The 25,894-nt window shown below is 53.4% G+C and overlaps 7 protein-coding genes across 7 annotated transcripts; 4 read left to right on the top strand and 3 right to left on the bottom strand.

Moving 5' to 3' along the window:
• Positions 1 to 344: 344 nt before the first annotated feature.
• Positions 345 to 2,481, bottom strand: J4E79_008765 (uncharacterized protein; the record flags this gene model as incomplete). The annotated part of the gene is made up of 2 exons (XM_049357619.1): positions 345 to 2,228; positions 2,341 to 2,481. 2 exons carry the CDS (start codon positions 2,479 to 2,481, stop codon positions 345 to 347), a joined length of 2,025 nt encoding a protein of 674 aa, XP_049208090.1.
• Positions 2,482 to 2,716: 235 nt separating this feature from the next.
• Positions 2,717 to 4,279, top strand: J4E79_008764 (uncharacterized protein; the record flags this gene model as incomplete). The annotated part of the gene is made up of 2 exons (XM_049357618.1): positions 2,717 to 2,736; positions 2,791 to 4,279. 2 exons carry the CDS (start codon positions 2,717 to 2,719, stop codon positions 4,277 to 4,279), a joined length of 1,509 nt encoding a protein of 502 aa, XP_049208089.1.
• A 413-nt stretch (positions 4,280 to 4,692) lies between these two features.
• Positions 4,693 to 6,154, bottom strand: J4E79_008763 (uncharacterized protein; the record flags this gene model as incomplete). Its single annotated transcript, XM_049357617.1, has 2 exons — positions 4,693 to 5,492; positions 5,545 to 6,154. 2 exons carry the CDS (start codon positions 6,152 to 6,154, stop codon positions 4,693 to 4,695), a joined length of 1,410 nt encoding a protein of 469 aa, XP_049208088.1.
• An 802-nt stretch (positions 6,155 to 6,956) lies between these two features.
• Positions 6,957 to 7,327, top strand: J4E79_008762 (uncharacterized protein; the record flags this gene model as incomplete). The annotated part of the gene is made up of 2 exons (XM_049357616.1): positions 6,957 to 6,990; positions 7,107 to 7,327. 2 exons carry the CDS (start codon positions 6,957 to 6,959, stop codon positions 7,325 to 7,327), a joined length of 255 nt encoding a protein of 84 aa, XP_049208087.1.
• A 3,724-nt stretch (positions 7,328 to 11,051) lies between these two features.
• Positions 11,052 to 12,434, top strand: J4E79_008761 (uncharacterized protein; the record flags this gene model as incomplete). Its single annotated transcript, XM_049357615.1, has 1 exon — positions 11,052 to 12,434. The coding sequence occupies one exon, from the start codon at positions 11,052 to 11,054 to the stop codon at positions 12,432 to 12,434; it is 1,383 nt and encodes a 460-aa protein (XP_049208086.1).
• Positions 12,435 to 13,252: 818 nt separating this feature from the next.
• Positions 13,253 to 14,787, bottom strand: J4E79_008760 (uncharacterized protein; the record flags this gene model as incomplete). Its single annotated transcript, XM_049357614.1, has 3 exons — positions 13,253 to 14,092; positions 14,145 to 14,606; positions 14,656 to 14,787. 3 exons carry the CDS (start codon positions 14,785 to 14,787, stop codon positions 13,253 to 13,255), a joined length of 1,434 nt encoding a protein of 477 aa, XP_049208085.1.
• Positions 14,788 to 19,766: 4,979 nt separating this feature from the next.
• On the top strand, positions 19,767 to 21,271 carry GSK1 (Glycogen synthase kinase 1; the record flags this gene model as incomplete). Its single annotated transcript, XM_049357613.1, has 7 exons — positions 19,767 to 19,812; positions 19,869 to 20,041; positions 20,090 to 20,173; positions 20,228 to 20,582; positions 20,631 to 20,824; positions 20,880 to 21,084; positions 21,132 to 21,271. 7 exons carry the CDS (start codon positions 19,767 to 19,769, stop codon positions 21,269 to 21,271), a joined length of 1,197 nt encoding a protein of 398 aa, XP_049208084.1.
• Positions 21,272 to 25,894: the final 4,623 nt, after the last annotated feature.

Here is a 25,894-nt window from a genome sequence, read left to right as displayed (position 1 = left end):
TGACAGCAGTCCCGATTAGGCAAGTTTTGGCTTGGCGTGGATTTCAGCAAATAGCACCAATGACTTGGTGGACCTGCGTGAAGTTGCGACCCAGCGCCTGCTCTCCGCTACAGCCACCAGCTACCATCTCAACAAACATGGTCCATGCAAATCATGTGGAATGAGATGGATCATATGAACCGCACGTAACATCAAAGCAGGAGAAAGAGGTGATAACATGACTTTTATATTCTATGCATTGAATTCCCGGTATATCATCCCAAGAAACAGATCCAAACGCCGATCATGCATTCATAACCTCCATCCCTTTTGCCCTTTCCCCTTCCTCATGCTCATCGATATGTCTAATCCACATACTCAGATCGCACCTTCTTCGCTCTCCTCTTGTTAGCCTTGAAGTGCTTCTTGCTGTTCATCTTCATCTCAGTGGGGTCGACATCTGCCTCAAGCGCAGCGACCATCTTAGCTTTCCTTCCGCTCAACTCCTTGCCCTGCTCACTGTACTTGTAGTGGAAAGGCTGGTTTACCCTGCCCATACCTTGTCCAGGGCCGAAGAAACGCTTGTCCATGCGTTGTGTCTTCTCTCCCTGGACGGGTACGCCGGCGTCGAGCTCGTCGTCCATCAGCGACATGTCATCGTCTAGTGCACCCGCGAGGGATGTGTTGCCAGGGAGAGAGGCGAGAGGGTGATGTCGGCGCTTAGCGGGAAGATGGTCGACGTCGTAGAGTTCGCGGTTGAAGTGCTTGGGGTCTAGCGGTGGGTCGGTGGGTGGAGGGTGGCAGAAGAGAATCTTGCCCTTGACGTAATCTTTGAGGATGTATCGCGCCGCTCGAGACTCGTCTGGCTGACCAAGACCTTGGGTGGAGAAGCCTCTGGCGATGGCGTAGGCACGTAGAATTTCTTCGGATGTCAGAATACCAGTTCCGCCTTCCTCCATAGGTCGGGGGTGGATCTTCATTCCATAGAGCGCCTCAAGGAAGGGTTGTGGGATGCGGCGTGCGACAAGACCCGCAGGACCAGTGTACTCGCGAAGTTGGTCGATCGGCAGTACACCAGCACACACGAGCTCGGCCTTGGTTGTGGCGAAGTTGGGGAACACTAGACCAGGACAATCGCAGAGCATGACCTTGTCGCTGAGATGGATAGTCTGGAAGTGCTTGGTCTTTCCGGGTGTTGCAGAAACTGACACCTTCTTTGCGCCAATCAATGCGTTGATCGTGGACGACTTTCCGACGTTGGGGTAACCGACAAGACCAATAGACGTCTTTCGCGGCTCGCCGTTTGGTCCGGTATCAACATCAGGCGCATGTTGGAGGAACAGGGCTTCAAGGTCCTCTGTTGTCAGTATCCGCGTGCGCTCGTCGCCGTCCGCCTCTGCTTGACTCGCGCCCGGTACGTCGACTGTCTCTTCGTCCACCCATTTTTCCTTCTCTTCCTGCTTGTCTTGCAGGTCAATCTTCTTGGCTTCTTTTGCGAGCTTGTCGTCTTCTTCCTCGAAGTCTTCGCCTTCATCAGTCACAAGCTCATCAGAGTCGCCGGCATCGTCCGATTCGTCGTCGCTTGCCTCCAACTCAGCACGAGCCTCGTTCATCTCTTTGGCGAGTTCAGCCGAGAAGAACTTGTAGTTGATGCCAGCTTCGGTGAAGTAGTCGGCCCAAGCTTTCCGTTGCTCCAGCGTCATCATATCCGCCTTGTTGACCAGCAACAGATTGTTCTTCTTCGGGTCCACCTCCTTGACGTAGTCCTCCAAATCCTCTGACCGGAACATGAGCGGGTTACGGGCGTCCACAATCTGCACGACCAGATCCGACCGTTCAATGACACGCCACAACTGCCTCCAGACTTCGAGATTGCGCTCGAACGGTGTGAGGAGAAGATCGTTGTTCTCCTGCAGCTCCGCCAAGCCTCTTCGCCACTGTAACAACGATGCCCTCTCTTTCTCGTCCAACTCTTGTGGTGTAGTGTCCTTGTCCCAGTGGGGTCGCCTCGGTACAGTCAGTCGGTTCCTGTTTTCCTTGTGCTTCTTGGTGACGTTGCGCTCCTCAAGCGGCGAGAGGAGGTATGGGTTCTTCTGGTCCTTGTGGATAATCTTGACGTTGTTCATCTTCTCGGCGGTGAAGTCGGTTCCGGCCAATTCTGCAGTGGAGAGGAAGTCGTCGAGGGCGCCTTGTTCGGTGACGGAGCGCATCTTCATGTACGACGCCTCTTTCTTCTCGTTGGTGATGTACTTGAGGATGTTAGTATGAGTCGCGTGCTCTACTGGGTGCCACCCAGAACATTGCGCACTGTTCCTACGCATGCGCAATATCCCAAGCATAATCATCGTGGATTTAACACACCTTCTCGCCATTCTGACCGGTTCGCTCGATACCGGCGTTGAAGTTGCCCTTGCGCAGGTTGTCGCCCTTTCCCTTGCTGAACCTGTCGTTCATCAGGCTGTTACCCAGCCCGACGCTCTTTTTGGATTTCGCGAGCACCATGTTTGCGGTTGGAAGTGGTGTATCGCGTGGTTTGTGGTGTTTTTGGCCCAAATAGAGGGGTGAGTGGAAAGAGAAAGTTGCGACGGAAGTTGCCCCACCACGTCATTCACCGAGTGCCTCGCTAAATTCTTTTTCTGAGAAGACCCTTTTGTAAGCGCGCCTTCCCCAGACTTCCACGACAGCACACTCGCCACTTCCATACGACTTGTCCTCAACTCTCACATAAGCCGCCAAGATGCCTCGCCGAAAGTTCATGTGAGTCGAGAATTGTGAAGGCGCGTTTGGAGTACCCCGCTAACCCCGCGACAGCGATAAGAAGAACGCGACCAACTTCCGCCTCGTCCACCGCGCCCAAAATGACCCCCGAATCCACGACGAAGATGCCCCGCAGATGGTCTTCGCCGAGAGGGCCGCACCCAATCAACGCGAAACCGACGAGCCCGCAGGAAGTTCACGTGCGTCGCAATACTCAGCAGCGACGGGACGCAGCAAGATCAAGTCGAGACGCGAACTAGAAAGCGAATATGGCGCCCAAGTACGGAAGAACGAGGGTGAAGCCGCCAACTACGGCATCTACTACGACGACACCGAGTACGACTACATGCAGCACATGCGCGACCTGGGCTCTGGCAGCGGCGACTCATACTTCATCGAGCCCAAGGCGGAGAAGAAGGGAAAGCAAAAGATGGACTTGGCGGATATGCTGCGCGATGCATCGCTGAACGACAGCAGAAGCCAGGCCGATCTCAGCGTGAGCAGCAACATCAGCAGCGCGAGCGAACTATTCGGAGAAGACATGGCACCATCAGAGTTCGTGCGCAAGACAACCTACCAAGACCAGCAGAACATCCCCGATGCCCTCAAGGGGTTCCAACCAGACATGGACCCGCGCCTCCGCGAAGTGCTCGAGGCGCTCGAAGACGAAGCCTACGTCGAGGACGACGAGGACATTTTCAACGAACTCGCCCAAGACGGCTTCGAAGTCGACCAACGAGAATGGGACAGCGCCGACCTCTTCGACGACGAGACCGACGACAGAGACCCCATGGACCGCTTCCTCGCAGAAGAAGACCCAGGTTGGGAAACCGACGACACAATCAAAGCCTCCTCCCCCAAGCTGCGCGCTCAGAAATCTTCAGCCGACCCTACAGACCCATCCTCGCTCCCCGCTCCAGACGAAGCGCCTGCCCCCGCCGACGCAGCAGACATGGCGTACCTCGATGAATTCAAAAAGTTCAAACAAGACGTCAAAGCCGCCAAGCCCACTCCCGGTAACCCCCGAAACGGCGCCGCTGCCGCAACAGACAACCAATCTTTCATAACAGGCGCCTCAGCCCTAACAGCCGGCGGCCGCCACAAGAAGCGCAAAGGCGCCAAAACATCCACATCAGGATACTCCATGTCCTCCTCCGCCCTCCACCGCACAGAAGGTCTCACACTGCTCGACCAGCGCTTCGACAAGATCGAAGAAGAATACGCTGACGACGATGGTTTCCCCGAAGATGACTTCGGCTACGACGACTCTGCTTCCATGGTTAGCGGTATGTCCAAGATGAGCGGCATGAGCAAAATGAGTGGTATGAGTGGGTGGTCGAGTAGTGAGGCGCCGCCGCTACGGGGCGATTTCGATAGTATCATGGATGATTTCCTGGGGAGCCATCATACTGCCGGAAAGAGTGGAAGGAGGGTTAAGAAGGGGAAGCAGCAGAGTGGCATGGAGCAGTTGGATGAGGTTAGGAAGGGATTGGGTGCGCCGAAGGTTAAGCCGCAGGATAGGTTTAGTGTGTTGAAGGTCTAGGGAGGAGCAGCTTTCTTCTCATTTCGCGTTATGATATAGATGACTTCATGCATTTGCTGGCGTTTGGGATGGTGGGTAAAAGGGATCTGGGTCATAGGCTGGGACATGTTATACCCGTATTGCAAGTATACAGTGGAATGAAGAGATGAACGGAGAATACATTGCCAAAGTCTTAGCCTAGGTTCTTCAAGATGTAGACAGACAGTGAATGCCGACCATCTATCTCTTGAAGGACCTAGACTAAGACTTTGACAATATACCCTTCAGCGTTCTCATTCATTCGTTGATCTCATATACATCGTGACACCTCTTGTACGTTCCTTTTTCATACCATACCACGTCCAGATACTGATGTGAAATTCTCCATCCTTCGCTTCACTACCATACAACACGTCGTCTCACCCAAGCGGACCCTAAGCCTTAGGCTCAACACTGCTCTGCGCAACACCCCTCTGCAGCGCCTTCTTGCTAACAAGCCTGAATCCACCGACCAGCATAAGCACCGCGAGCGAGCCCAGAACAACAGCCAGCGTAACAAAAGCACCAATAACACCACCAACCGCAGGCGAGATATCGCTGCTGCCATTTCCACTCTGCTGCGCAGTAGTAGCGCCGTTGTCCTTGACAAACGCAGCGCAAGATCCAGCAGTGTTACCGCACTTAGTGCACCACTGCTCCGTAGTCGTAATAGCAAACTCATTCAGCTTGTCCTGGAAAGTAGTCCACGAGACAGCGTTCTCGCTACCGCCGAAGAGAGGGAAGACAGTCGGTTCACTGGTGTTGCTCGCCGTGCCGTTGTGGAACAGGAAACGAACTTGCAGATCATCTCCGTTGGGAAAACCAGAGTCGACATTCGCGTTGGTGAAGAGCTCGAAGACCATGGAGCTAGCGTAGTCGACTACACCGGTGAAGTCGTCGCTGACCTTTTGCAGGTCGGCGAGACCGAAGAAGGACATGAACGTGGCGTAGGCGCCGAATTGAATGCCGAATTTCTTGGAGCCAGAGGTGCTGATGATGTTGTTCATGTATTCCAGGATTTCTCCTGCGAGTTGCATGCCGGCGACTGCGCGCATGTTGTCGCTGGCGTTGTAGGCGAGACCCCACTCGTGGGCGTCGGCGAGAGTGCGGAGTTGGGTAAGGGTGGTGTTGGTCAGGGCGTCGGAGTTGGGGATGCTGGAGTTGTGGATCTCGGCTACGTGAATGGTGTCGTAGACTATTTGCATGCGTTAGTTGTGAACATGAGAGGTGGATCAGGGTGTACGTACCGACGTAGGCGTTCTTGAAGGACACCTGCTCATCGCTGACCACGCCGTTCATCGAAGGAACGATAGAGGAGTAGAAGTCCTTGGAGCTGGACGCCAGGTTCTTGTACGCCTCGCTGTCAAAGTAAGAGTTTGAGCTGGTCTTTGCGTTCTGGCAGCTCGACGCATCCTGCAGCCAGCCATTGTCCTCAGAGCCGGAGCCGGTCTCGATGGTGTTGACTGGGATGAGCTGATAGCCATCCATTGGCGCTTGTACGCTTTGGCCATTGGCAAGAGTCTGAACACTCTGGACAGGGGGATAAAGTCCCTGGAGGAATCCCATGGCTGAGTTCTGAAGGACATTGTCGACCGGTGCTTGAACCTGAAGCTGAGACAGCTTGACTTCATCCTCATTGATGCCATAGATCTTGGACTCGCCGGACAGGTAGCGTGAGCGGTAGTACTGGCCGGATGTGTAGACCTGTTCGTAACCAAGAGCAGTCAGGTTGGTGGGAGCAAGAGCCTTTGGCGTACGGTCGCCATGGCGGTGGAAGATGTAAGCTCCAAGAACGGTCTCAGCTGCCTCGGCACCAGCGAGCATAGAGAGAGCGGAAAGCGCGACAACAGACTTCATGGTGGGCAATTGAACGCTTGTCAACGAAGGAAGCTGTTCACGAAAGCGAGTGAAGCAATTGAACCCAGGTCAACGCGGCGAATCTCACGAGCAGAGGTGGGATGGGGAAAGAGTAGAAGCGGACGTCAGGAAGGACTTATACCAGCTATCTCGCTGCATGCCCCGCTGAGTAAGTAAACCAAGCTCGGGATTAAGCTACAGCAGCTAGATAGCAGGAGCCATCCGCCCAATCCGACGAGTAAACAGCTCATGGTGTAGCGGGGCGCTTGCCTGACAAGCATGGTTCTTTCCGAATCTCGCAGTTCGGGAGGGGCAGGTGTAAGTGGGGGTTAGAGCGACCCACTGCCCGCGACAAGCTTTTTCCGCGCAAAAGGTATCTTTGGCCGAGAATGACAGTCGCGCTGAATAAGTAGTAGTCAGAATGACGATATCAATCATCTGTCGCAACCGTAGAGTATCTCGCAGACGCCGCCAATTGGCACATCCATCACGGCATCTGTTCCCGTGCTCCAGAAGCCTTTCCAGTCCACTTCATCTTGTGCGCTAAATTGATATGCCGAGAAAGAGCTTCGTCGGCTGGGAGGTGCACTGGCTCTAGTGCCTTTTTCCTTGTCCTTGTCGTGTAGCTTGTCTGTGACTAGCACCGGGTCGCGTACTATCTGCCCAGTCATGCGATCGACAACGGCTATCTGTGCGCATTCATCGACGAGGTTCTCGCAGCTGCTCAGCGGTAGTGTGAGATAGCGCGTGTTGTAGCTTGCAAGGGCAACGTAGATGTAGATGACTAGCACCACCAGCCAGCATGGCACCGCAAGCGCCCACCACCGGTTCGGGTAGTAGTGGATGCCCATCTGATGCAGCATCGGAGCTGGTACATAGGCCCATAGGATGTACATCAGGAATGCGGCGGAGCTCCCCAGGTACAGAGCAAAGCCATAGTATTCGTATGTAGGCACTTTCGGCGAGGCCCGGGGTACCGTCGGCGCATGCCGTGCCGAGCTTGCGAGGTTCGTGGGTGTGCTTGTGCCTGTGGTATGCGAGCCCGCTCTCGTATATCCTTCTACATCGGACGAGTCTGGTGTTGTAGGCCTCGAGGTTGGACGGCTGAACGCGGGGCGAAGTAGCGAGGTAAGTGATGGAGATGGCGGTAGCGGAGTCGGGGGTCTGTTGTAGAAGGGTGGGAATAGCGCAGTCGCAGTATGTCGCGGGAGATGACTATACGATTTGGAAGTCTGTAGTGGTCGAGATGTAGGCGCTGGCTCATCTTCGTCCTCTTCATCTTCGCTGATTACGTCCTCCACCATGAACGGATCCTCGTCTTCATCTTGATTGTCCTCTACAGACGCCGCCTCGGAGAGAGCGCTATTCGATATTGGCGATAGAGGAGTTGCTCCTGGACGAGTCGCCGAGCGTGGAGGAGATGCTATGGTACTGTCCTCGCGACTCTGACCATCGAACGACCCCAAAGTAGGCAAGTTAGGGGTGGATTTCGAGTAGAACCCTGAAGGAAGGGACTCCCCTCTACTGTGGGGTGGCATGTCGTTGACGTGGTTTGGCGCGATGTGAACCTCATGCATTGATCGCGTGCTTGAGCCTCTCAATTACGCGTTCGCGCTAGCGGATGTGTTCCGCACCTGCCTAGGTTGCCAGCTATCTGCCCCGTGTAACAAAACCATCTCATCTTCAGCCCAACATCAACTACACAGATGGCTCCAAAAGTCCCAACAACGGCTTCCCCAAGCACTCTGCAGCTAATGAAACTAAGGAGATGCGACACTTGCTTCTGTCAACATACTCCGGTCGACTGATAAGACCCACGATCCGCAACCTGCACCTCCGTCTGGACGACAATCAATGCCATGAGCGCAGACTCCCTGCGAATCGGCCCATAATGGAGAGACTTCAAGCGAGGCAATACCGATGGCGCTTCAATGTCTGTTCGGGCTGTCTTTGTCAGCATCGCTGCTATCGCGGCTTCCTCGCCCAGTCACTCACATCGCTCACGAGCGCGACGTCTTCTCTGACGCAACAGACATGTAGCCATCAGGACGAACATTGGTATGCATGTTGCAAGAAGAGCGAGAACAGAGATGGTGTTATCTTTCGACCAGGTCATCATTAGATGTGCGCGTTGGTGAGTGCATCGACGTCTTCGCCGGTCTATCATATATGCTGGGAAAGCAGATTCCTGCCATAGTCCTCATGTTCAGATTTGGCGAAAGCAGCCGGTGTTTAGGATTTCAGCTTCGCATCGCGATACAGATCAGGCTAGGTGTGGAGCAATCCCATTTGGCAGAGGCTGAGCGTGCCGAGATCCTGAATGTACGAGGCTACACACGTTAGAATCTCGAATCGACGAGGCTCAGCATGTCGGAATTTGATTTTGAACAGGCTGCATGTGCCGAAATCTCATTTGAGCAGGCGCAGTCGTTGCAGTTTCGACGAATCAACCACCGGTGTGAGCTTCAAACCAGATTCTGTTATATACATTGCATATATCGGTAAGTACTGCAGATACCATTGGTTAGGCATGCATGCACGATGTGGCTGAAATCGGATTTTGCCTACAGGACCCAGGGCTGGCAGGCGCCATTCACGTGATGCAGTCCCTCACGTATCCGACAAGTGCCCCGCTATCAGCCTGGTGTTCAAACATTCTTCTTCTTCGCACACCCAAATTCACCCTCATTTCGATACCTCTGCGCGCGCCGTCCACCCATGTTGGATAACAGTTAACTTCACCGAACGAAACGATGTCGGGGAAAAGAAAATCACCACGAATCCCAGAACGCATATGGGAGATGCACAAACCCAACATTTTGCGCCTGTATCTTTCGGAAAACAGGCCTTTAACAGCTCCTGGTGGAGTCCGGGACATAATGCGCACTGAGCATAATTTCTTGGCAAGGTAAGTCAATGATATACCACTAGTCACAATGCAAGTGGATGCAGGTTATGCTGACGTCCCGATAGCAAATCACAATACGAGACAACACTGAAGAGATGGAACTGCTGTAAATACACCCCCGTACAAAATCGACGCACCCAACAATCATTGCTTAACAGCCGAAGAGTGTGTGGTCCACGGCCGGACGATGAATCCCGCAACCTTACGATAAGGATACCTTCTCCACATCGCTCTGTTCTAGAGTCCGCTCCACTCAATTTCCAGTCAGCTGGAATCTCGTCATCGTTTTTGGCCAGGGGTTGGTGCGACATGTCATCAACCTCTTTGGCTAGTATCTCGGTCCCATCATCTATGTTTCGTCACGAGATTGAATCTTTGCTCCACCGAGACCCCGAATGGCCATCAAATGTACCTCTGGATGCAAATGACCTGTTCAACTCAGCACGGAGCTTTCGGGACAATTTTCTGGCACGTACGACGGCCGTTTTGAACGTCCTTTCTGTACCAGATTTCGCGACTTCGATAATGCCTATAATCTCGGCCATATTCCCAAGAGCTACATCAACCGCTCATGTGGTCTTGCTCGGAGCTAGCACTGTAGTCGATGCTGCAGTCAGGAACATCTCTCATCCAAACACACTGCGACTCGTTCGTGAACAAAGCATTGATCACCAGATCATCTACATCATCTTACATCATCTTGTCAACCACGAAGATATTGCTCTCACGCTTCGTAAGCCGACAACCAAGCTCGAGCACTTCTTGAAGAGGGGCGTGACTTACTGCTTTTCTCTTGGACCGAAGTTTCTCAGCAGTATCATCGAATCTACTCCACCACCCTGGAATGTGGCCCTAATACAGAACATGTTTCGTACAGCATTGTTCCTGGGGGATGGACCGATATTGAGCCTTATTATAGACCTTAGCCAAGAAGATCTGGTGAATCGGCTGGTCTTGCTTCAAGGCTCCCATTACTATCCAGTACTGTACACGAGTTACTTTGGGCATGTCCTAGCAACACAAGCTCTGCTCGATCATGGCGCAAATCTTGAACTATTACAGGATCATTATGATCTTGCTAATATCGGGTCGATGCCGTTCTTTCAGAAGCCGAGTGCGGAAACAAGACCCCAAATCATGCGGCTATTGGTAAATCGCGGTCTCAAAATCGAGTTTAAGGCAGCTAGACATCTCATGAGGAGTTGCACCATGGATGAATTGCAGATACTAATTACCTGCTTCCTGGATGATAGCTTCGAAGTCTTCTTTGGTGGGGATGGCTTACCGTTAGTCCTGGATCGCGCCGGCTGGGATGACTCACTCTCCGAGACATTGAGAGTCATCCTGAAACAAGCGTCGGTTACTGGTACCCATCATCGAAAATCCTGGGACTCAGTATTGTCGGACGCACTGTCGTGTGCGATATCACGCAATTATGCGTTCGCAGTCGATATCTTACTTGGAACGGGGGCAACCCTGAATTCCACATGCATGATCAGCGCTGTTCAGAGTAACAATCTGAAAATCCTCGAAGATTGTTTGGATCGGGGTATAGACCCAAACATCATGATTCACAGTCGCACTGCGTTGAGCGAGGCGATCAAAAGTCAGTCCAGGGGACCCATACAGATGCTCCAAGTGCGGGGGTATATTTCTAAGCTGGCTTGTCAACCGTCCGCCTTTGTATCAGCCTTTACAGCAGCGTGTCAGATTGGTGATATTGCTCTTATAGACCATCTTCTATCACTACAGACCTTCCCATGGAATTTACCCGGGATAGCACGGTCCCTGGAGGCTGCTCTAGAAAGTAATCAATATCCCGTCGTGGAGAAGTTGATCAAGGCTGGAATTACGCCGACGATGCCATGTTTTGAATTAGCAATTCAGAACAAGCAGCTGGCAGCCGTCAATGTCCTGGCCGATTGTACGGGCTCATTTGCTCCGCCACAGATGAGACTCCCTTACGGCAGGGCCCCTACACACAACGATATGGGCATTCTCTATCACAACGCTATCATGTTTGGAGCCATACAATGGGGTGATAGCACAGTCATTCAACAAGTGCTCTCCATGGAGTACCCTGTCGATGTTTTATTTCGATTGGATCACCATCGGTTCTCTGAGTGGGATTTGGCACCGAAGTTGTACCCGCCCGGAGATAATTGGACTTGGTATTTGACACCTCTTAGCGCCGCAATTCTGAAAGGCAACAGAACAGCAATGGACGCTTTGATGGCTCATGGTGTACAAGCTGTGCACTTCAACTGCCAGCTTACATCTTACCGAACTCTGTTTTTGACTGAGAACGACAGGAACATGATAACACTGACCCCTCTTGCTGCTGGCGTAATAAGAAACGATATCCCTTTGGTTAAAGCGTTGTTGCGTCTAGGTGCAGATCCCTTCGACAACGGTGCTCTATTCGTGTGCGCCGTGCTCGACATACCAGACGTCGCTGCCCTGCTGCTTTTCGCCATCAAGAGTCGATACCCTGACGACCAAAGATCTTTTGGCTATGACGCCCTCTACCAGATCATACGTCGTAACAACATGCGGATGCTCAAGCTCCTCGCAAACGACTACAACATCATTGGGCCTGTCCAAGAAGACCGCGGGCCATTGACTTACCCCGATCAGCGACCTCGACCTAACACTATGTTCACCACTCCCCTTGGTGAAGCGGTGCGTCTCTATGCTGAAAGCAACGGCGTTGACGAAGCGCTTGACTTCTTCTTGTCTCAAGCCCAGCACCACAATGCTGTTGTATTCCGAGACTTACGTCGCGGTAACATGACCTGTGTACTCTACGCCATCTTTCTCAATTCTTTGAAGACAGTTCAGAAGCTCCATCAAAAGGGCGCGAGTATGTTCCCCCCAGCTCAAAGGAATATAACCCGAACGCAACTCCAGGCAGCAGCGGAGTCGGGGAGCACAGACATCGTTGAATACCTCCTAAATCAAGGAGTCAGTGCAAACGAGCCTCCCTCAAAACAGGCAGGGGCGACAGCCCTCCAGTTAGCGGCGATCACAGGAAACGTCAACATCGCAACTATGTTGTTAAAGGCAGGAGCCGACATCAACGCCCCACCAGCCTTTTTCAATGGCAGAACAGCATTTGAAGGCGCCACAGAACACGGTCGTATCGAGATGATGATCTTTCTCGTTGGCGAAGGCGCCGATCTACTTGCCAACAACAACGAACAATATCGACGCGCTATCGCATTTGCAGAAGAAAACCTGCAATACGCTGCGAAAGCTCTCGCAGATGACCTGTATGCAAAGGTCCTGGTGAGCCAACAAGCGGGATTCATCGGCATGAGTGAGCCATGGGCTGGATCTGAGATGCCGGATTTTGGGGCCTTTTTCCCATGAGTTCAAACCGTCGCATTGGGCTGCTCTTCTTTCTTATTACATACGGCTTTCATTATGGGTGGTGTAAGGGTAGACAATCTGGTCGAACGTGGACACTTTCGTCGCGCTGGCGTTTGGAGCACTTTCTTCAGTCCTTCTGACACTATTTCCAAGTGTGTTTCCTTGCACTGAGTAGTAATCGTGACATATACCCACTATTGAGTCTCTTCGTTGTGCACGTATCCTTGTGGCACCAGATTCCAAGAGTCATACCGAGACAACTCTAGGAACGATATCAATCATCCCTAGACACCGTCTGTAACACTCCCAAAGACCATCTGGCAACAGCCCTCACCGAAAACCAATCAACGTAAAGGTCGCACACACACAACCCTCATTGATAATCCGAGCAACAGTCTCACAGACCATAATAAACCCGAGCCAGGACAAGAGGCCTATTGCGCCTTCTCATATAACCAAAGACAGACAGCGGACGCCTGCATCTCCCCAGAAGAACCGCGGGTTTATAGTTAAAGGTGCAATGTTTGGCAATGGCTTCATGTACTCCCCTATGCCAACATCTGGGGTCGTGATGATCCAGCCATAGCTATACACATCACCTGTGTCCGCGATTTCATTGCTGTCAATTCGGCAACGACATAGCTCTGATTCGATCAACATGCGGAGGCTTCTCAATGCAGAGCTCGAATGCGCACGACGTAAAGTGTACTGAACACCCAGCACCCAATAAACACATCACACGAGACCTTTACGACATCCAGCAGATTGAATGCAAGTTCATCATCATTGCAGCACTGCCTAAATACCAAGACAGCAATCTACAGCTTACTAGCCTCCCCACTCGTCCTGTTAAGGTACAAAGGATCCCTCGGCTCAATCCCATACTGCCTACACAGCTCCTCACCCTTCTTCTGTTGCGCCTCAATCCTAGCCTTATGCGCAAGACCCCTCTTATTCTCATTCTTACCCAACTGCAACAGATGCACCTCGTCCGGTCCATCTACAATCCTCATCGTACGGCCACTCGACCACATCTGCGCAAGCGGCGTATCTTGACTCACACCCGCACCGCCATAGGCCTGCATAGCCCAGTCGATGACCTTGAGGTTGACCTCGGGGACGAGCACCTTGACTTCGGCGATTTCCTTGAGCGCGCCCTTGGCGTTTGTTTCGTCGATCTTGATGGCGGCGTTGAGGACGGAGAGGCGGGCGGCGTCGATTTCGATACGGGAGCGTGCGACGCGCTCAAGCATGATGCCGTGTTTGTTGAGGAGCTCGCCGAACGGCTTCTTGCGCTCGTCGTTGATGCGGGCGAGGAACCATTCTAGTGCTTTCTCGGCGGAGCCGATGCTGCGCATGGCGTGGTGAATGCGTCCAGGTCCGAGACGGCCTTGGATGATTTCGAATCCGCGGCCTTCGCCGAGCACCATGTTGCTGGCGGGGACGCGGACGTTCTCGAAGGTCACGTGGCCGTGGCCGTGGGGTGCGTCGTCGAAACCCATGACTGACAGCATGCGGTGGACGGTTACACCGGGTGTGGTGTTGGGGACAAGGATGACGGATTGTTGCTTGTACTTGTCGGAGTTGTTGGGGTCGGTCTTTCCGAGGACGATGAAGATCTTGCAGCGAGGGTCGCCAATGCCGGATGACCACCATTTCTGAGGGTTGTTAGTAACGTGGTGGGTGAGGGAGGGACGAAGATGAACTAACCTGGCCGTTCAGAACGTAGTGGTCACCATCCTTCTTGATAGTCATCTCAATGTTGGTAGCATCACTCGACGCAACCTGAGGCTCCGTCATCAAGAACGCAGAGCGAATCTCGCCCTTCAGCAGGGGATCCAGCCACTGCCTCTTCTGTGCCTCTGTACCGTACTTGGCAATGACCTCCATGTTGCCAGTATCGGGAGCAGCGCAGTTGACAGCCTCGGAAGCTGTCCGGCTCTTGCCCAGGTACTCAGCCATGAGGCCGTACTCCAGGTTGCTGAAGCCAGCACCCTCCTTGAAGTGTGCCTTGGGCAGGAACATGTTCCATAGTCCAAGCTCTTGTGCCCTCTTCTTCAGGTCCTCGATAATGGATGGATGTGACGAGAAGCGCTCTTGGACAGTCTGGCCAATCTGGCGAACGTATACGGCGTCGGCGGGGATGCACTCTTCTTCGACGAACTTCTCTACCTATGAATATGTTAGCATGTACTTGTTCAGAGCTTGCCAAGTCACCTACAAGGTCAAGTGTCTTCGCCGCTCTCTCGCTGACAAAAGGCCGCGCGATGACGGGAATGCGCTGAGAGGCGGAGATATGGCCATCCTTGCTGTTGCTAAGCAGATCGTAGGCGCGGTCGTACGGTACAGACATGATTGCGTACTGTGGAGAGAGGATGAGTTAGGAAGGACTGTCCAGGGAGGAAATCCGGGGTAGTTTAACAAAAGATGCGGAGAGACGACTCGTCCGTGGCTACTGCTTCGGTCATTGATGTTGGGAGCTAAGAGTTGCCGAGGTACGGCATGCACCACCTCCGCTTTGGACCTCGTAACTTGGCTGTCTCACACCACGCAGACGTGATGCCAAGGTGTCCGATGGCAAACGTATCTTAGAGAAGGGTATCGTTGGCCGAGGCATTGATGATAGTCATGTCGTTGTGGACGCTGCGGTTGTAGTTGGCGATAGCTGCAATGGACGCGACGCCACCGTTACGCGTGGCGCACAGTCCAACGTCCGCAAGAGGCTATGGAATCGCCAACGTGGTTGTTGGAATTTATACGGGCCATCACTCATCCAATGGTTGCTAGAGAATCCATTGAATCTAGTTAGAGAATCTCTTGACTCCATGATCATAACACGAGTATGCATTGACTAAGTGACTCATCGTGCTTCGGCAGGCACAAGCCTACCAGTCGAACATCTAGACATAATCCGCCCAACAGCCACATCTCCAACCCGTAATTACCAGCAATGACATCGCAGCCAGTTCTCCCCCGCGGACTCATCGATCAAATCATCACCACCCTCATCTCCCTCCATTCCTACGACCCAGTAAGAGTGGAGAAAGCAGCTATATACCATTACTTGCGTAAACACTTTCACTGGCAGCGGAGGGCTGTTTTGGCGGCTTATCGGAAGTATAAATATCCTCTCTTGTGGATGAAGGATACTGTCGAGGTCGTTATCGCGAACATATTGAGGGTCGTTGCTACGAAGCGTATTCTTCCAAACGCCCCTTTGACTTCTCACAGTTCATTCATCAAGGCAGTGAGAAACTTGGTTTGGCTCTTTACGACGAGTTCCATATCCTCGAGGACGACAAAAGCATGTTGTTTCAAGTCCCTGGTTGGGAGGCGTCTGACGTAGGGGATATAGGACGCACGCGTGTTTATGAAGAGATGATTGAGGAACGGCTGTTGACGGATATGTGGTTTGGATACCCTGATGGTAAGTTGGAGGACTATTGGCAGTTTCAGTACAAGGGCCTATTGTAGGACATGGAGGGAAGAAGGACGGCCAGTGATGACGTTCTCGAAGGGCGTTTGAGAGCCGAGAAACTGGATCCAGTGACGTTCAGGCTTTCGGAAGCAGACAATGAATGGTTTCCATACCATTAGTGAAGGGGTTCCGAGAGTTCTTTGCAGTTTTTCTCACGCTGTCTTATCCATATCACTTGAGTGAATGCTGACATTCCATCGAAAATTCTTAGAAGATCACGACTTGAAGTGTAACCTGACCCAAAGAATTTTGATAGTCAGCAGTGACTAGTCGTTGGGTCGGAGAGATACGTGAGCGACTCTGTTCTGATTCTACATCGCAGTTTTGAGACGTACGTGAAGTCGGGTATACGTTGTATAGATCTCATAGCAACGTCGTAGCAAAATGTGAAGGGTGCTACATCGTACAGCTTGTGATGAGGATAGACCTGTAACAGTGACATGAATCGCAAGGCTATAACGTTGCTCGATCCTCATTGCTGGGCTCCAGTTCCGGAAGGGTTGCTTGTCGCAGACCGGATCAAACGGGTATGTTGTAGGAAACGAGTAAGAAAATCTTGTGTAACTGCTCTTAGTGCCAAGACACCGGACTGTAAGTCGAAAAATCTAATAGCAGTGCTAGTAGCCTGGTAACATAATGTCAAAATTGGGAACGTGAGGGTTACAGTCCTGCTCGTGAGCGCGGATGTGTACCCACGGCATGCTTCCTACAACGACCAAAGGGCATCTGAGAAGGTCGTCCCGCCTGCTTGTGGCGTACACAGACACCAGATAGAGCCAATAATAGTCTTGGACGTACAAGTTGACTGACAGAATGGTATCATCCGCCCGGGCAGCTGCGTGTCGCTATTCTGGTGCAGAACCGGATGAATGCATGAGATGTGTGCGCTCAACCGTGACGATGTAACCAAGATGTTGAGTGAGCTGTTACGGATCCGACATGACAGCTGCAGACGAGCGTGGCGAGGTCTCCGGCCGATGTCGGTAGCCGAATACAGCTCGTGGTACAACCATCGTGCATACTCTATTGTCTTCATTTAAAATAGACGCTCATCCTGTACCGCATGGTTGCGCGCTATCAGCGATGAAAATCTCCGAGTATTCAACCATATAGGTGGACCGGCATAGTCCGATCGTCGGGTATGACAAGTCGGCCGGGTACTCCGTAAGGCTGAAGTCCATATGCGTGCTTCACCTGAAGTGTATTGGGGGTACACATCGTGGTCGCGCAGATCGACTCGTATCTGAGTTCGACAGGCTGATAAAGTCCAGATGTCTAGGTCTGCGTATTCTTGTTCGTCGCTTTACATATAGACTCCCGCCACCAGATCTGAGACAGAGCGGGAGGCTTCGTCACACAGTGTCGCTGTGGACCGATGTGGTGCTTCATGGCTTGATCTACGACGCCTCGGGGCCTGTAATCTATTTTCATGTTAGGAGTGGTTCGGGCCGTAGTGAGCTTGAGCAAACGTCAAGTGACGGATTCAAAGAGAGCGTGCTCGCGCCCAGCTCGGGCTGGAAGGAACCTTGGACTGCTGGTGAATAGAACGGGAGAGGATGGGTAGTAATGACGGCAATAGTGGGGCTCATAACACTGGTTTTGGCTATTCTCAAGGTCGAGCGGTCGTCTGCAGCGGCTGGGAATACCGCCGTCAAGAGCCCTTAAGTCACATGACTAAAGCCAATAGGGTGGGTCGGATTTCCGAACGGCATGCTCACTGCATGTTGACGTATGAGCGGCAGTCGGGCATCGATAGTGTAGCTCGACTAGCCTACCCACACAGCAAGCGCCAAATGCAAAATCTGTAGGAATTGTTTCAGCCCGATCTATCTCAGTAGCCTGCAGATGGACTTGTACGTGATGTCCATTGTCGTTCGAGGCATGGCTGTTGGCGGCGCCTGGAACATGTTGCGCGCGCGATTTGCACGTGCCTTGCAGCACCAAGTGCGGGAAAGGCGAAGAGGGGAACACAAGCGTCATGAATAGTTTGCAACGATGTCGGTTGCTGCAAGTGCGGCCGATTCGGGTTTAAAGGTGCGCGTGTGTAACCCGCACCGAGCAGTGGTTCACACCGGCCAGTGGGCCCTGGACATCCGAGAGCAGCGGTGTCGTTGACTTGATCCGCATCCGCTTGGTGCAGCTGGCTGCCGGTCAAGATGGAAGCGTGCACAAACGGTGGAGTGGCATTTCACGAGACCAGAAGGGAATAGTGAGTCGCTGGGCTGGGCGGCTGTGAAAGGATATGCACCACAATAACACGCCACGCCTCTGGGTCGCCCGGGCATTCGGCTGTAGACGAAGAGGGGGGCGCCAGGACCAGGGCGCGAGAGAACATCAGCTGCCCTCCAAGTGGAGCTGCAGGCCACGAGGGCGTGGCCGGGGCCTCGAGCAGAATGACGATGCAGCAGGACGAGGCGACAGGGCGGCGTGCAGGGGGATTTGGTTTTGCAGCAGGCCGCAAGGGTGCGGTCAAAGTTTGGAAAAAGCCATATTGTTGAGTCGGATATCAGCTTCTTCAACGCCAGTCGGAAGACTTTTCTGCGGCTACCGACCCCTGTACTCTCGCGAGTGTCCTGGTACGTCGTCGACACGAAAGTGCGGCGGCGGCGGCTTTGATTGACGGGCTGTGGTGCAAACAAAGACAAGGTTGTGGTTGCTCGAACAGCGCGGTGCATGAAATTGCTGCCGCGGGCGCTCAGGCGTCCGCAGCATGGAATTGGCTGACGGAGTCGAGCATTCGCACAGTGTTGAGGGACGCTCGCTAAAGGCAGAGGCGTCGTGGGCCCTGGAGCGGAATGAGGGTCTTGCTCAGGCCATGGTAACGGCGGCGATGGCCTGGTAACGTCTCAATGGGAACGGTCGTCGCATGTCAAACGCAGCATAGCAGCTACTCACTGCCTGCTAGAGCCGCGCAGCCTATCGCCGGGCAGGTATTCACAGCTCGTACGGCCAGGTTAGTATAAGCACAGCAAGGCCCGGCCATGATTGGAGTGCGTCTCAGCCACGCGCCAGCGAGCAAGTGGGTGCAGCTCATTTCAGGCGGCATGACGGCGTGCTGGGAAGAAATCTGATGCCTCACGTGCAGGCCGGCGTCCGCAGCTGCAGACGCAATGGTCATGTTGAATGTTGGCGATGTCGTATGTGAGGCCGCTGGCGACGGCTGGCAGAGCACACTCACTGTCGTGTGCTGACGTCTGTTTCAAGCAGGCGCGGTCGCATGCTCCTGCCGCCGCAGAGCAGCCCTGTGTATGTGTATTACTATAAGGCTCCACGAGAAGCTATCATCTGCATCCTATCCCATCCCCCCGTTTCCTGCAGGTCCGTGATTCCTGCACCGGGCGATTACTGTACGCTGCTCCCTCGAGCAGCTTAGACGCCGCTGGGCTGGTCTGCGCTGACAAGTAGGTGAATTGCAGGCCTTCTGATCACGTTGGCACCCAATTTCGCACTAGCAGTGCCCCGCCCTTAATCCCCAGCACTGCCGTCACTCAACCCCATCGTCGCCTTTCCTCGCACCTTCACAAGCTCTCCATCTCCGCCTTCAATTCTCCTTCACCCCCTTCCCACCACCTGCTGTGACTGCCGCCCGAGCATCGTTGCTGAGGGGTCGACCTGCGCCTTCCTTGTTCCTTAGCTCCGTCAGCCACAACAAGCGTCACCTGGTACTGCACAGACGGCACGCGGGACCACGCCCTCTTGACACTCGACCTCGCGCCTACAACCCTATCTGCTCCGCCTCAGCCCGCCCGACACCACTCCTCGCCCACACTCAACTCCCCTGCCGCCCGCCCTCCAGTTCCCCAGCAATCCGCGCAGCGCTGCCGGACCCCCTCCCACACGCATAACACCAAACAATGAGCCAGAACCGGCCATCGGCCTTCTCATCGCTAAGAATGGGTGGTAAGTGCCCCCCGTCAACCCGCCGCGTAATTGGCCTCATGCTCACCCTCCCGCAGAAGTTATCCGCGAAAAGGTCCAGGACGGCCTGACCGGCGACTACAAGGACCTCGCATACACGCAGTGCAAGATTGTCGGCAACGGCTCTTTCGGCGTCGTCTTCCAGACCAAGCTTTCGCCTAGTGGTGAAGATGCGGCCATCAAGCGTGTCCTGCAAGACAAGCGCTTCAAGGTGCGTCTGCGCGCCATCATGACATGCCGCCCCAGCTGACCCCCGCAGAACCGCGAACTCCAGATTATGCGCATTGTCCGACATCCCAACATTGTCGAGCTCAAGGCCTTCTTCTACAACAACGGCGAGCGGGTACGTGTCTGCAAGCAAGCGCGTGCGTGCATTTCGTGTAGCTAACCGTTTCAGCCACAGAAAGACGAGGTGTACCTGAATCTCGTGCTTGAGTTCGTTCCCGAGACCGTGTACCGTGCTTCGCGCTACTTCAACAAGATGAAGTCGGTTATGCCCATCCTCGAAGTCAAGCTGTACATCTACCAGCTCTTCCGCTCGCTCGCCTACATTCACTCGCAGGGTATCTGTCACAGGGACATCAAGCCCCAGAACCTCCTGCTAGACCCCTCAACCGGTGTCCTGAAGCTGTGCGATTTCGGAAGCGCCAAGATCTTGGTCGAGAACGAGCCCAACGTTTCGTACATCTGCTCCAGGTACTACCGTGCGCCTGAGCTGATTTTCGGAGCGACAAACTACACTACCAAGATCGGTATGTGTTGTGCTGTAATGAGCGGGAGCCCGTGCTAATATTGTACAGATGTCTGGTCTACGGGTTGCGTCATGGCGGAGCTCATGCTTGGACAGCCATTGTTCCCGGGAGAGTCAGGTATTGACCAGCTGGTGGAGATTATCAAGGTTCTAGGAACGCCCACCCGCGACCAGATCCGCACCATGAACCCGAACTACATGGAGCACAAGTTCCCCCAGATTAAGCCTCACCCGTTCAGTAAGGTATGTTGAGCGATGCATCTCCGGTAGCCGCGTGATCTTTACTTACATGGACCAGGTGTTCCGGAAGGCCGATCCCAACGCGATCGATTTGATCTCCAAACTCCTCGAGTACACGCCAACTCAGCGTCTTTCGGCCATCGATGCCATGGTACACCCCTTCTTTGACGAGCTGAGGGACCCGAGCACGCGTCTCCCAGACTCGCGTCACCCCAACGGAGCCACTCGTGATATGCCTGAGCTGTACAACTTCACTCACCACGGTAAGTTTGTTTCGAGTCCTACGAGATGCAAAGTCTAACGTTTCCAGAATTGTCCATCGCTCCTCACCTCAACAACCAGCTGGTACCGCAGCACATCCGCGCGACACTAGCCGCCCGTGGCCTCGACTTCGAATCGCCGAACTTCAAGCCATTAACGCGGGATCAGATGATAGCCAGGCTGGATTAAGCCCTCTGCTATCACACGACACGATACCATTCATTCATGCGGCGGCTTCTGATCCTCTCTGGACCGGAGCACAAAGCTTTTCCGTCCGGAGAGATGCAAAATGGAGTCTCAATTGGGCGTCGGTTTTATCAGGTGTATACTACGAGGAGCACACCCTTTCCTGCTTTATATGAGCGCGTCTGAAATGATACCGACATTCACCTTTACAAAGAATGACCTGGCTTGCTTTTCTTTGGGGACTGTTGGCATCCCCGTTTACGCGAAATGATCAATGGACCGGCACGGCAAATGATGTTCCTTCGATCCCCTTTGAGATGACGAATGGGTGCAGCAGGTTGCAACTATGAAGGAAATAAGGAACGGGCAAAATTCGGGATGTATTGAGTATGGGATACGAAGGAAGGGTCTCGCTCATCCGATTTCCGATGCTTCAACAATGGTTACTATGCGTCACCTGGGTTGCATGCGGGAGTTTTCTTTCTGTTAAGATGAGTTCGGCGGGCTGCGCATCGGGCGATGAGGCTTTTATGAACTTGGGAATGCTATCCCTAGGATGGGATCATACGGGCTGGTCAATGGATGGCTAGCTTCGGACAAGTACTAGAGCGAGGCACTGCGCATTTGCAGCGGAACGAATGTCCAATGGACAATGACTATCCTGCTATTCGCCCACCTCTCAGCATACTTTCTATAACGGAGATTCCTTTCACATCTACCTTTCCGAATTGTTGTGAATTGTTGTGATATATTCTGTGGGATGGTACATTTTTGCAAGCAGAGCAATACCCAGTCTTTCATCCATGTTTTAGGGGATTCGTCTGAGATGTCGTGATAGTGGTCTGGATCCATACATGTTACCTTTTACCTTTACCGGGAGATAAGCATAGGGGTAATCAAGTATTCATGGTCTACCTTTACTGACAGCCTCACCTTGCTAGCTTCAGCATGCGTGATCCTGCTGCATAAAGAGCCTTCATCTTGTCTTGTGCATCTGTTCCCTCACCATAACCTAGTCACAATCAAAAAGTTAGTCAGTTGCAAACCAACAGTTAACAACTTCACGGTAAAATCAACAGATGAACAACTTGGACATGGACTCCACATTCATGTCACCAGATCGCATGGCCCTGCTCAAGTTGACCGATGAGGAAGCCCAGCAACATCTTGTTCGGGACAATTCATCGTTCAATGATTCGGCAATGGACGTTGACGTCGAGAGTGCATGGACCGAGCGCCAAGATACGCCTGGAACGGGAGCAAATGCCGCTAACCCTTTCGATGCGCAAGCTCCAGTGCGACTTCCGCGCCAACTCGACGATTCACTATCGCGAACCATCCGCCAACATCGCACCCGAACCGCCCCATTCCACAACCGTGTGTATAATCATCGACACGGCGACTTCTACCCCCCGCGTCAGCCCGTATATTACGATCACGACGACCTCGGCGCCAACTATACGCGAATCCCGTCGCAACTGAGGGAAGATTCTCCGGAGACGTTAGAAGAGAAGGCACGCGCAGTCTTGGTCGCAACCATGGCGGACGCAGATGTCAGAGAAGAGCGCGATGATAGGCGCGAGGACCGACGTGATGACAGGCGCGATCGTGGAAACTATCGAGGAAACAACAAGCGCCGCCGTGATGGTGAGTCTGCACATGTCCTATTACAACCGATTGCGCAAGCTGCATGGGTGGGCTGGATAGCTTCTTTGATTCGGTGGCTGTGATGGGCATCAGATCGAGGCCGAGAATATCCTCCCTACCCCATGGACAGGCTTGTGCATCTAGCATTTCCACTGTACTAACAGCGTCGCGCAGATGACGATAACCATTACCGCGGTGATGACCGTCGCGGACCCCAGCGCCGCCGTAACGATGATGGAGGCCCACGTCGCCGATACGAAGAGCCGCCGTTCCCCAAGCTGCGCCGACTGCTTTTGAACATTGCCAGCTCCACCAAGCTCCCACAGGACGAGGCTATCGAGATCGCAAAATACTTTGGAGAGCACTTTGACGATGAGCGTCTCCGATCCGACTTCTTCGATGTCTTGGTACAGCTGTAAGTATAGTCAATTCTCCATCATTTGTCATTTCACTAACGGACTTAGGATCATCGAGCAGCCCTTCAAGATCCCGTTCGTCGCAGCCGTCGCCTACTACGCCAACGATGTCAAGCCACAAATCACCATCGAGGCCATGAAGCGCGTCGGAGACCGGGCACAGGAGGCGCTGAATGCGGGCGAGTGGAAAGAGTTCAAGTTGCTTCTGAGGTTCTTCGCGTGCCTGCAGTCGCTCTACGAGGATGATGGCGTCTTCACTTTCCTTGGACAGCTCTTTGACACAGTCGTTGACCTCCAGAGTGCCAACGAGAACGATGTAAGATCTCCTTGCAATGATTGGGAAAATTTACTAACAAATCTAGGTTGTCGGTATCGAACTCGTCAAGATCATCCTACTTACCATTCCCTACGCCATCGTCGCTGGCGGAGAGCGTTTCCACGAACAAGCGCAACAACTACTGAAGAACACCGGTATCGTGGCAAGCAATGCGGTTCCGATCGAAAGCCTTATCCACTCTTACGTCGGCGATTTCGAGTCAAAGCCGGTAGACCACCACAGCGTCATTGGCCTTCTTCAAGCACAGTTGTCAGCTGAAGCCGAGTCTGGATTCGAGCTGAGATGCCTTCCACGCATCGACCTCGAGGCTTTGCGTAGGGCGGATGCCAAGGAAGAAGACGCCCTGCCCACGGCTCCTCAGACTCACGCCTTCCCGACTTTCACCATCCCGTCACCAGTCAACCCTGGCCCACGACCAGTCTTCCCGGAGGCGTACTTCTCCCTGTTTGCTGATCAGGAAGTTGACACCGTCCCCAAGACCACTGACATTGCTTCATCCCTTGTCCGGGATGCCATTGTCGACACCATCAACCAGCTCGACTTCAACCGTGAAATGGTGGCCAAGTTCCTTGTCGATGTTGATTGCTACTGGTCCGTCGACATCTTCGCTAAGCGCGGTTCACCTTTCGACAAGTTCCGTGAGCTGGTCGGCGACAAGATCCAGTACAAGTCAGAAGATATGATCATCGATGCCATCTTCTCGCAACTTTTCAAGCTGCCTAGCGCTGAGCACAAGCTTGTCTACTATCATGCGCTCATCACACAGTGCTGCAAGGTCGCGCCTGCTGCTATTGCCCCGTCTCTCGGACGTGCCATCCGTACCATCTACAAGAACCTGCCTATGATGGATCTCGAGCTAGGCTATCGATTCCTCGACTGGTTCTCCCACCATCTCAGCAACTTCGAGTTCCGATGGAGGTGGACTGAGTGGTATGTTCATCTATCTTTGCTTGTGGATCCGCGCTAACGTGATTTTAGGCTTGAGGATCTCGAGCTGTCTAACCTGCACCCGAAGAAGGCTTTCATTCTTGCGACTTTGGACAAGGAGATAAGGTTGTCCTTTGCCAAGCGCATCCGATCAACGCTGCCGGAGCCGATGCACACCATGATTCCTGAGCGTCTAGATGCAGACAACAGCCCTGACTTCAAATACGACAACCAACGTATGTATACTCCGCATGTAACATGCATCCCGCTAACAATATCCCAGAAACCCCTTACGCTGCTGAAGGTCAGATGCTCCTGAGTCAACTCAGGAAGAAGGCTACCGCCGAAGAGATCCAAGTCACTATCGACAGCATTCACGAGAAAGCTCTTGAACAGGGCATTACCGAAGTCCTCGTGCCTTCGACTGACGCCTTCGTCACCGCTATCTGCCGACTGGGAGCGAAATCATTGTCCCACGTTCTGTCTTGCATTGAACGCGGCAAGGACAGGCTACTGGAGCTCTCGCAGAACGAGGTCGCACGTCGTCAGATCGTTGCAAGCGTCGTCGAGTACTGGAAAGATCAGCCTGGTGTTGCGGTCCGCATCATCGATATTCTGCTCAACTATACTATTCTTGCGCCGATGACTGTCGTTCAGTGGGTATTCGGTAGCCACATGGGAGCTGGCGAGGCTCTGACCGAAAGCTGGGTTTTTGAGATGGTTAGCAACACAGTCGCCAAGGTCACCAACCGCAACCGTCAGATCGCGTCAGCCCGTCTCCAGAAGGGTCTTCCCCAAGAGCAGATCGAGATGGTTGAGGCCACTCTTGCCAAGGACCGCGACAACGCCCGCGAGTTGTTCAAGTACATTGAAGACTCGATGCGTGGTGTCGCAGAGGGTTCCGCTGACACTCTGATTGAGAAGTCATCCAATGGCTCGCTCACCGAAGAAGAAGTCGAGCTCATCAAGGCCTGGGGCAAGCGCTGGCAGACTGTCTTCATCCGCAAGGCGCAGGTCGAAGAGTCTGTCGTCGGCGAAGAGGCGGTCGAAGCTCGCATCAGACTTCTTGCTGCTGAGCCTGATGAGGTCGCTGAGAGCATGGAGCAGGATGCCGATGGCGTTGCCGAGGCCACCAACGGAGAGGCGCAGATGTCTCTTGCTTGAAACATTCCAGACTGAAGGACACGACATCGGATTCTACAAAAGCATAAGGATAGCGTTTGCATTCATCGGTGGCGTATCAGGCCAAGTGCTAATGGGTTATCGATTTGCACGTCGGCTGGCGAGAGGAAATCTGCA

This window comes from Alternaria viburni, assembly GCF_023758015.1.
Source record: "Alternaria viburni strain BMP 2772 chromosome Unknown scaffold_21, whole genome shotgun sequence".
NCBI classification, from domain to species: domain Eukaryota; kingdom Fungi; phylum Ascomycota; class Dothideomycetes; order Pleosporales; family Pleosporaceae; genus Alternaria; species Alternaria viburni.
This window is presented reverse-complemented; position numbering and strand designations above follow the sequence as displayed.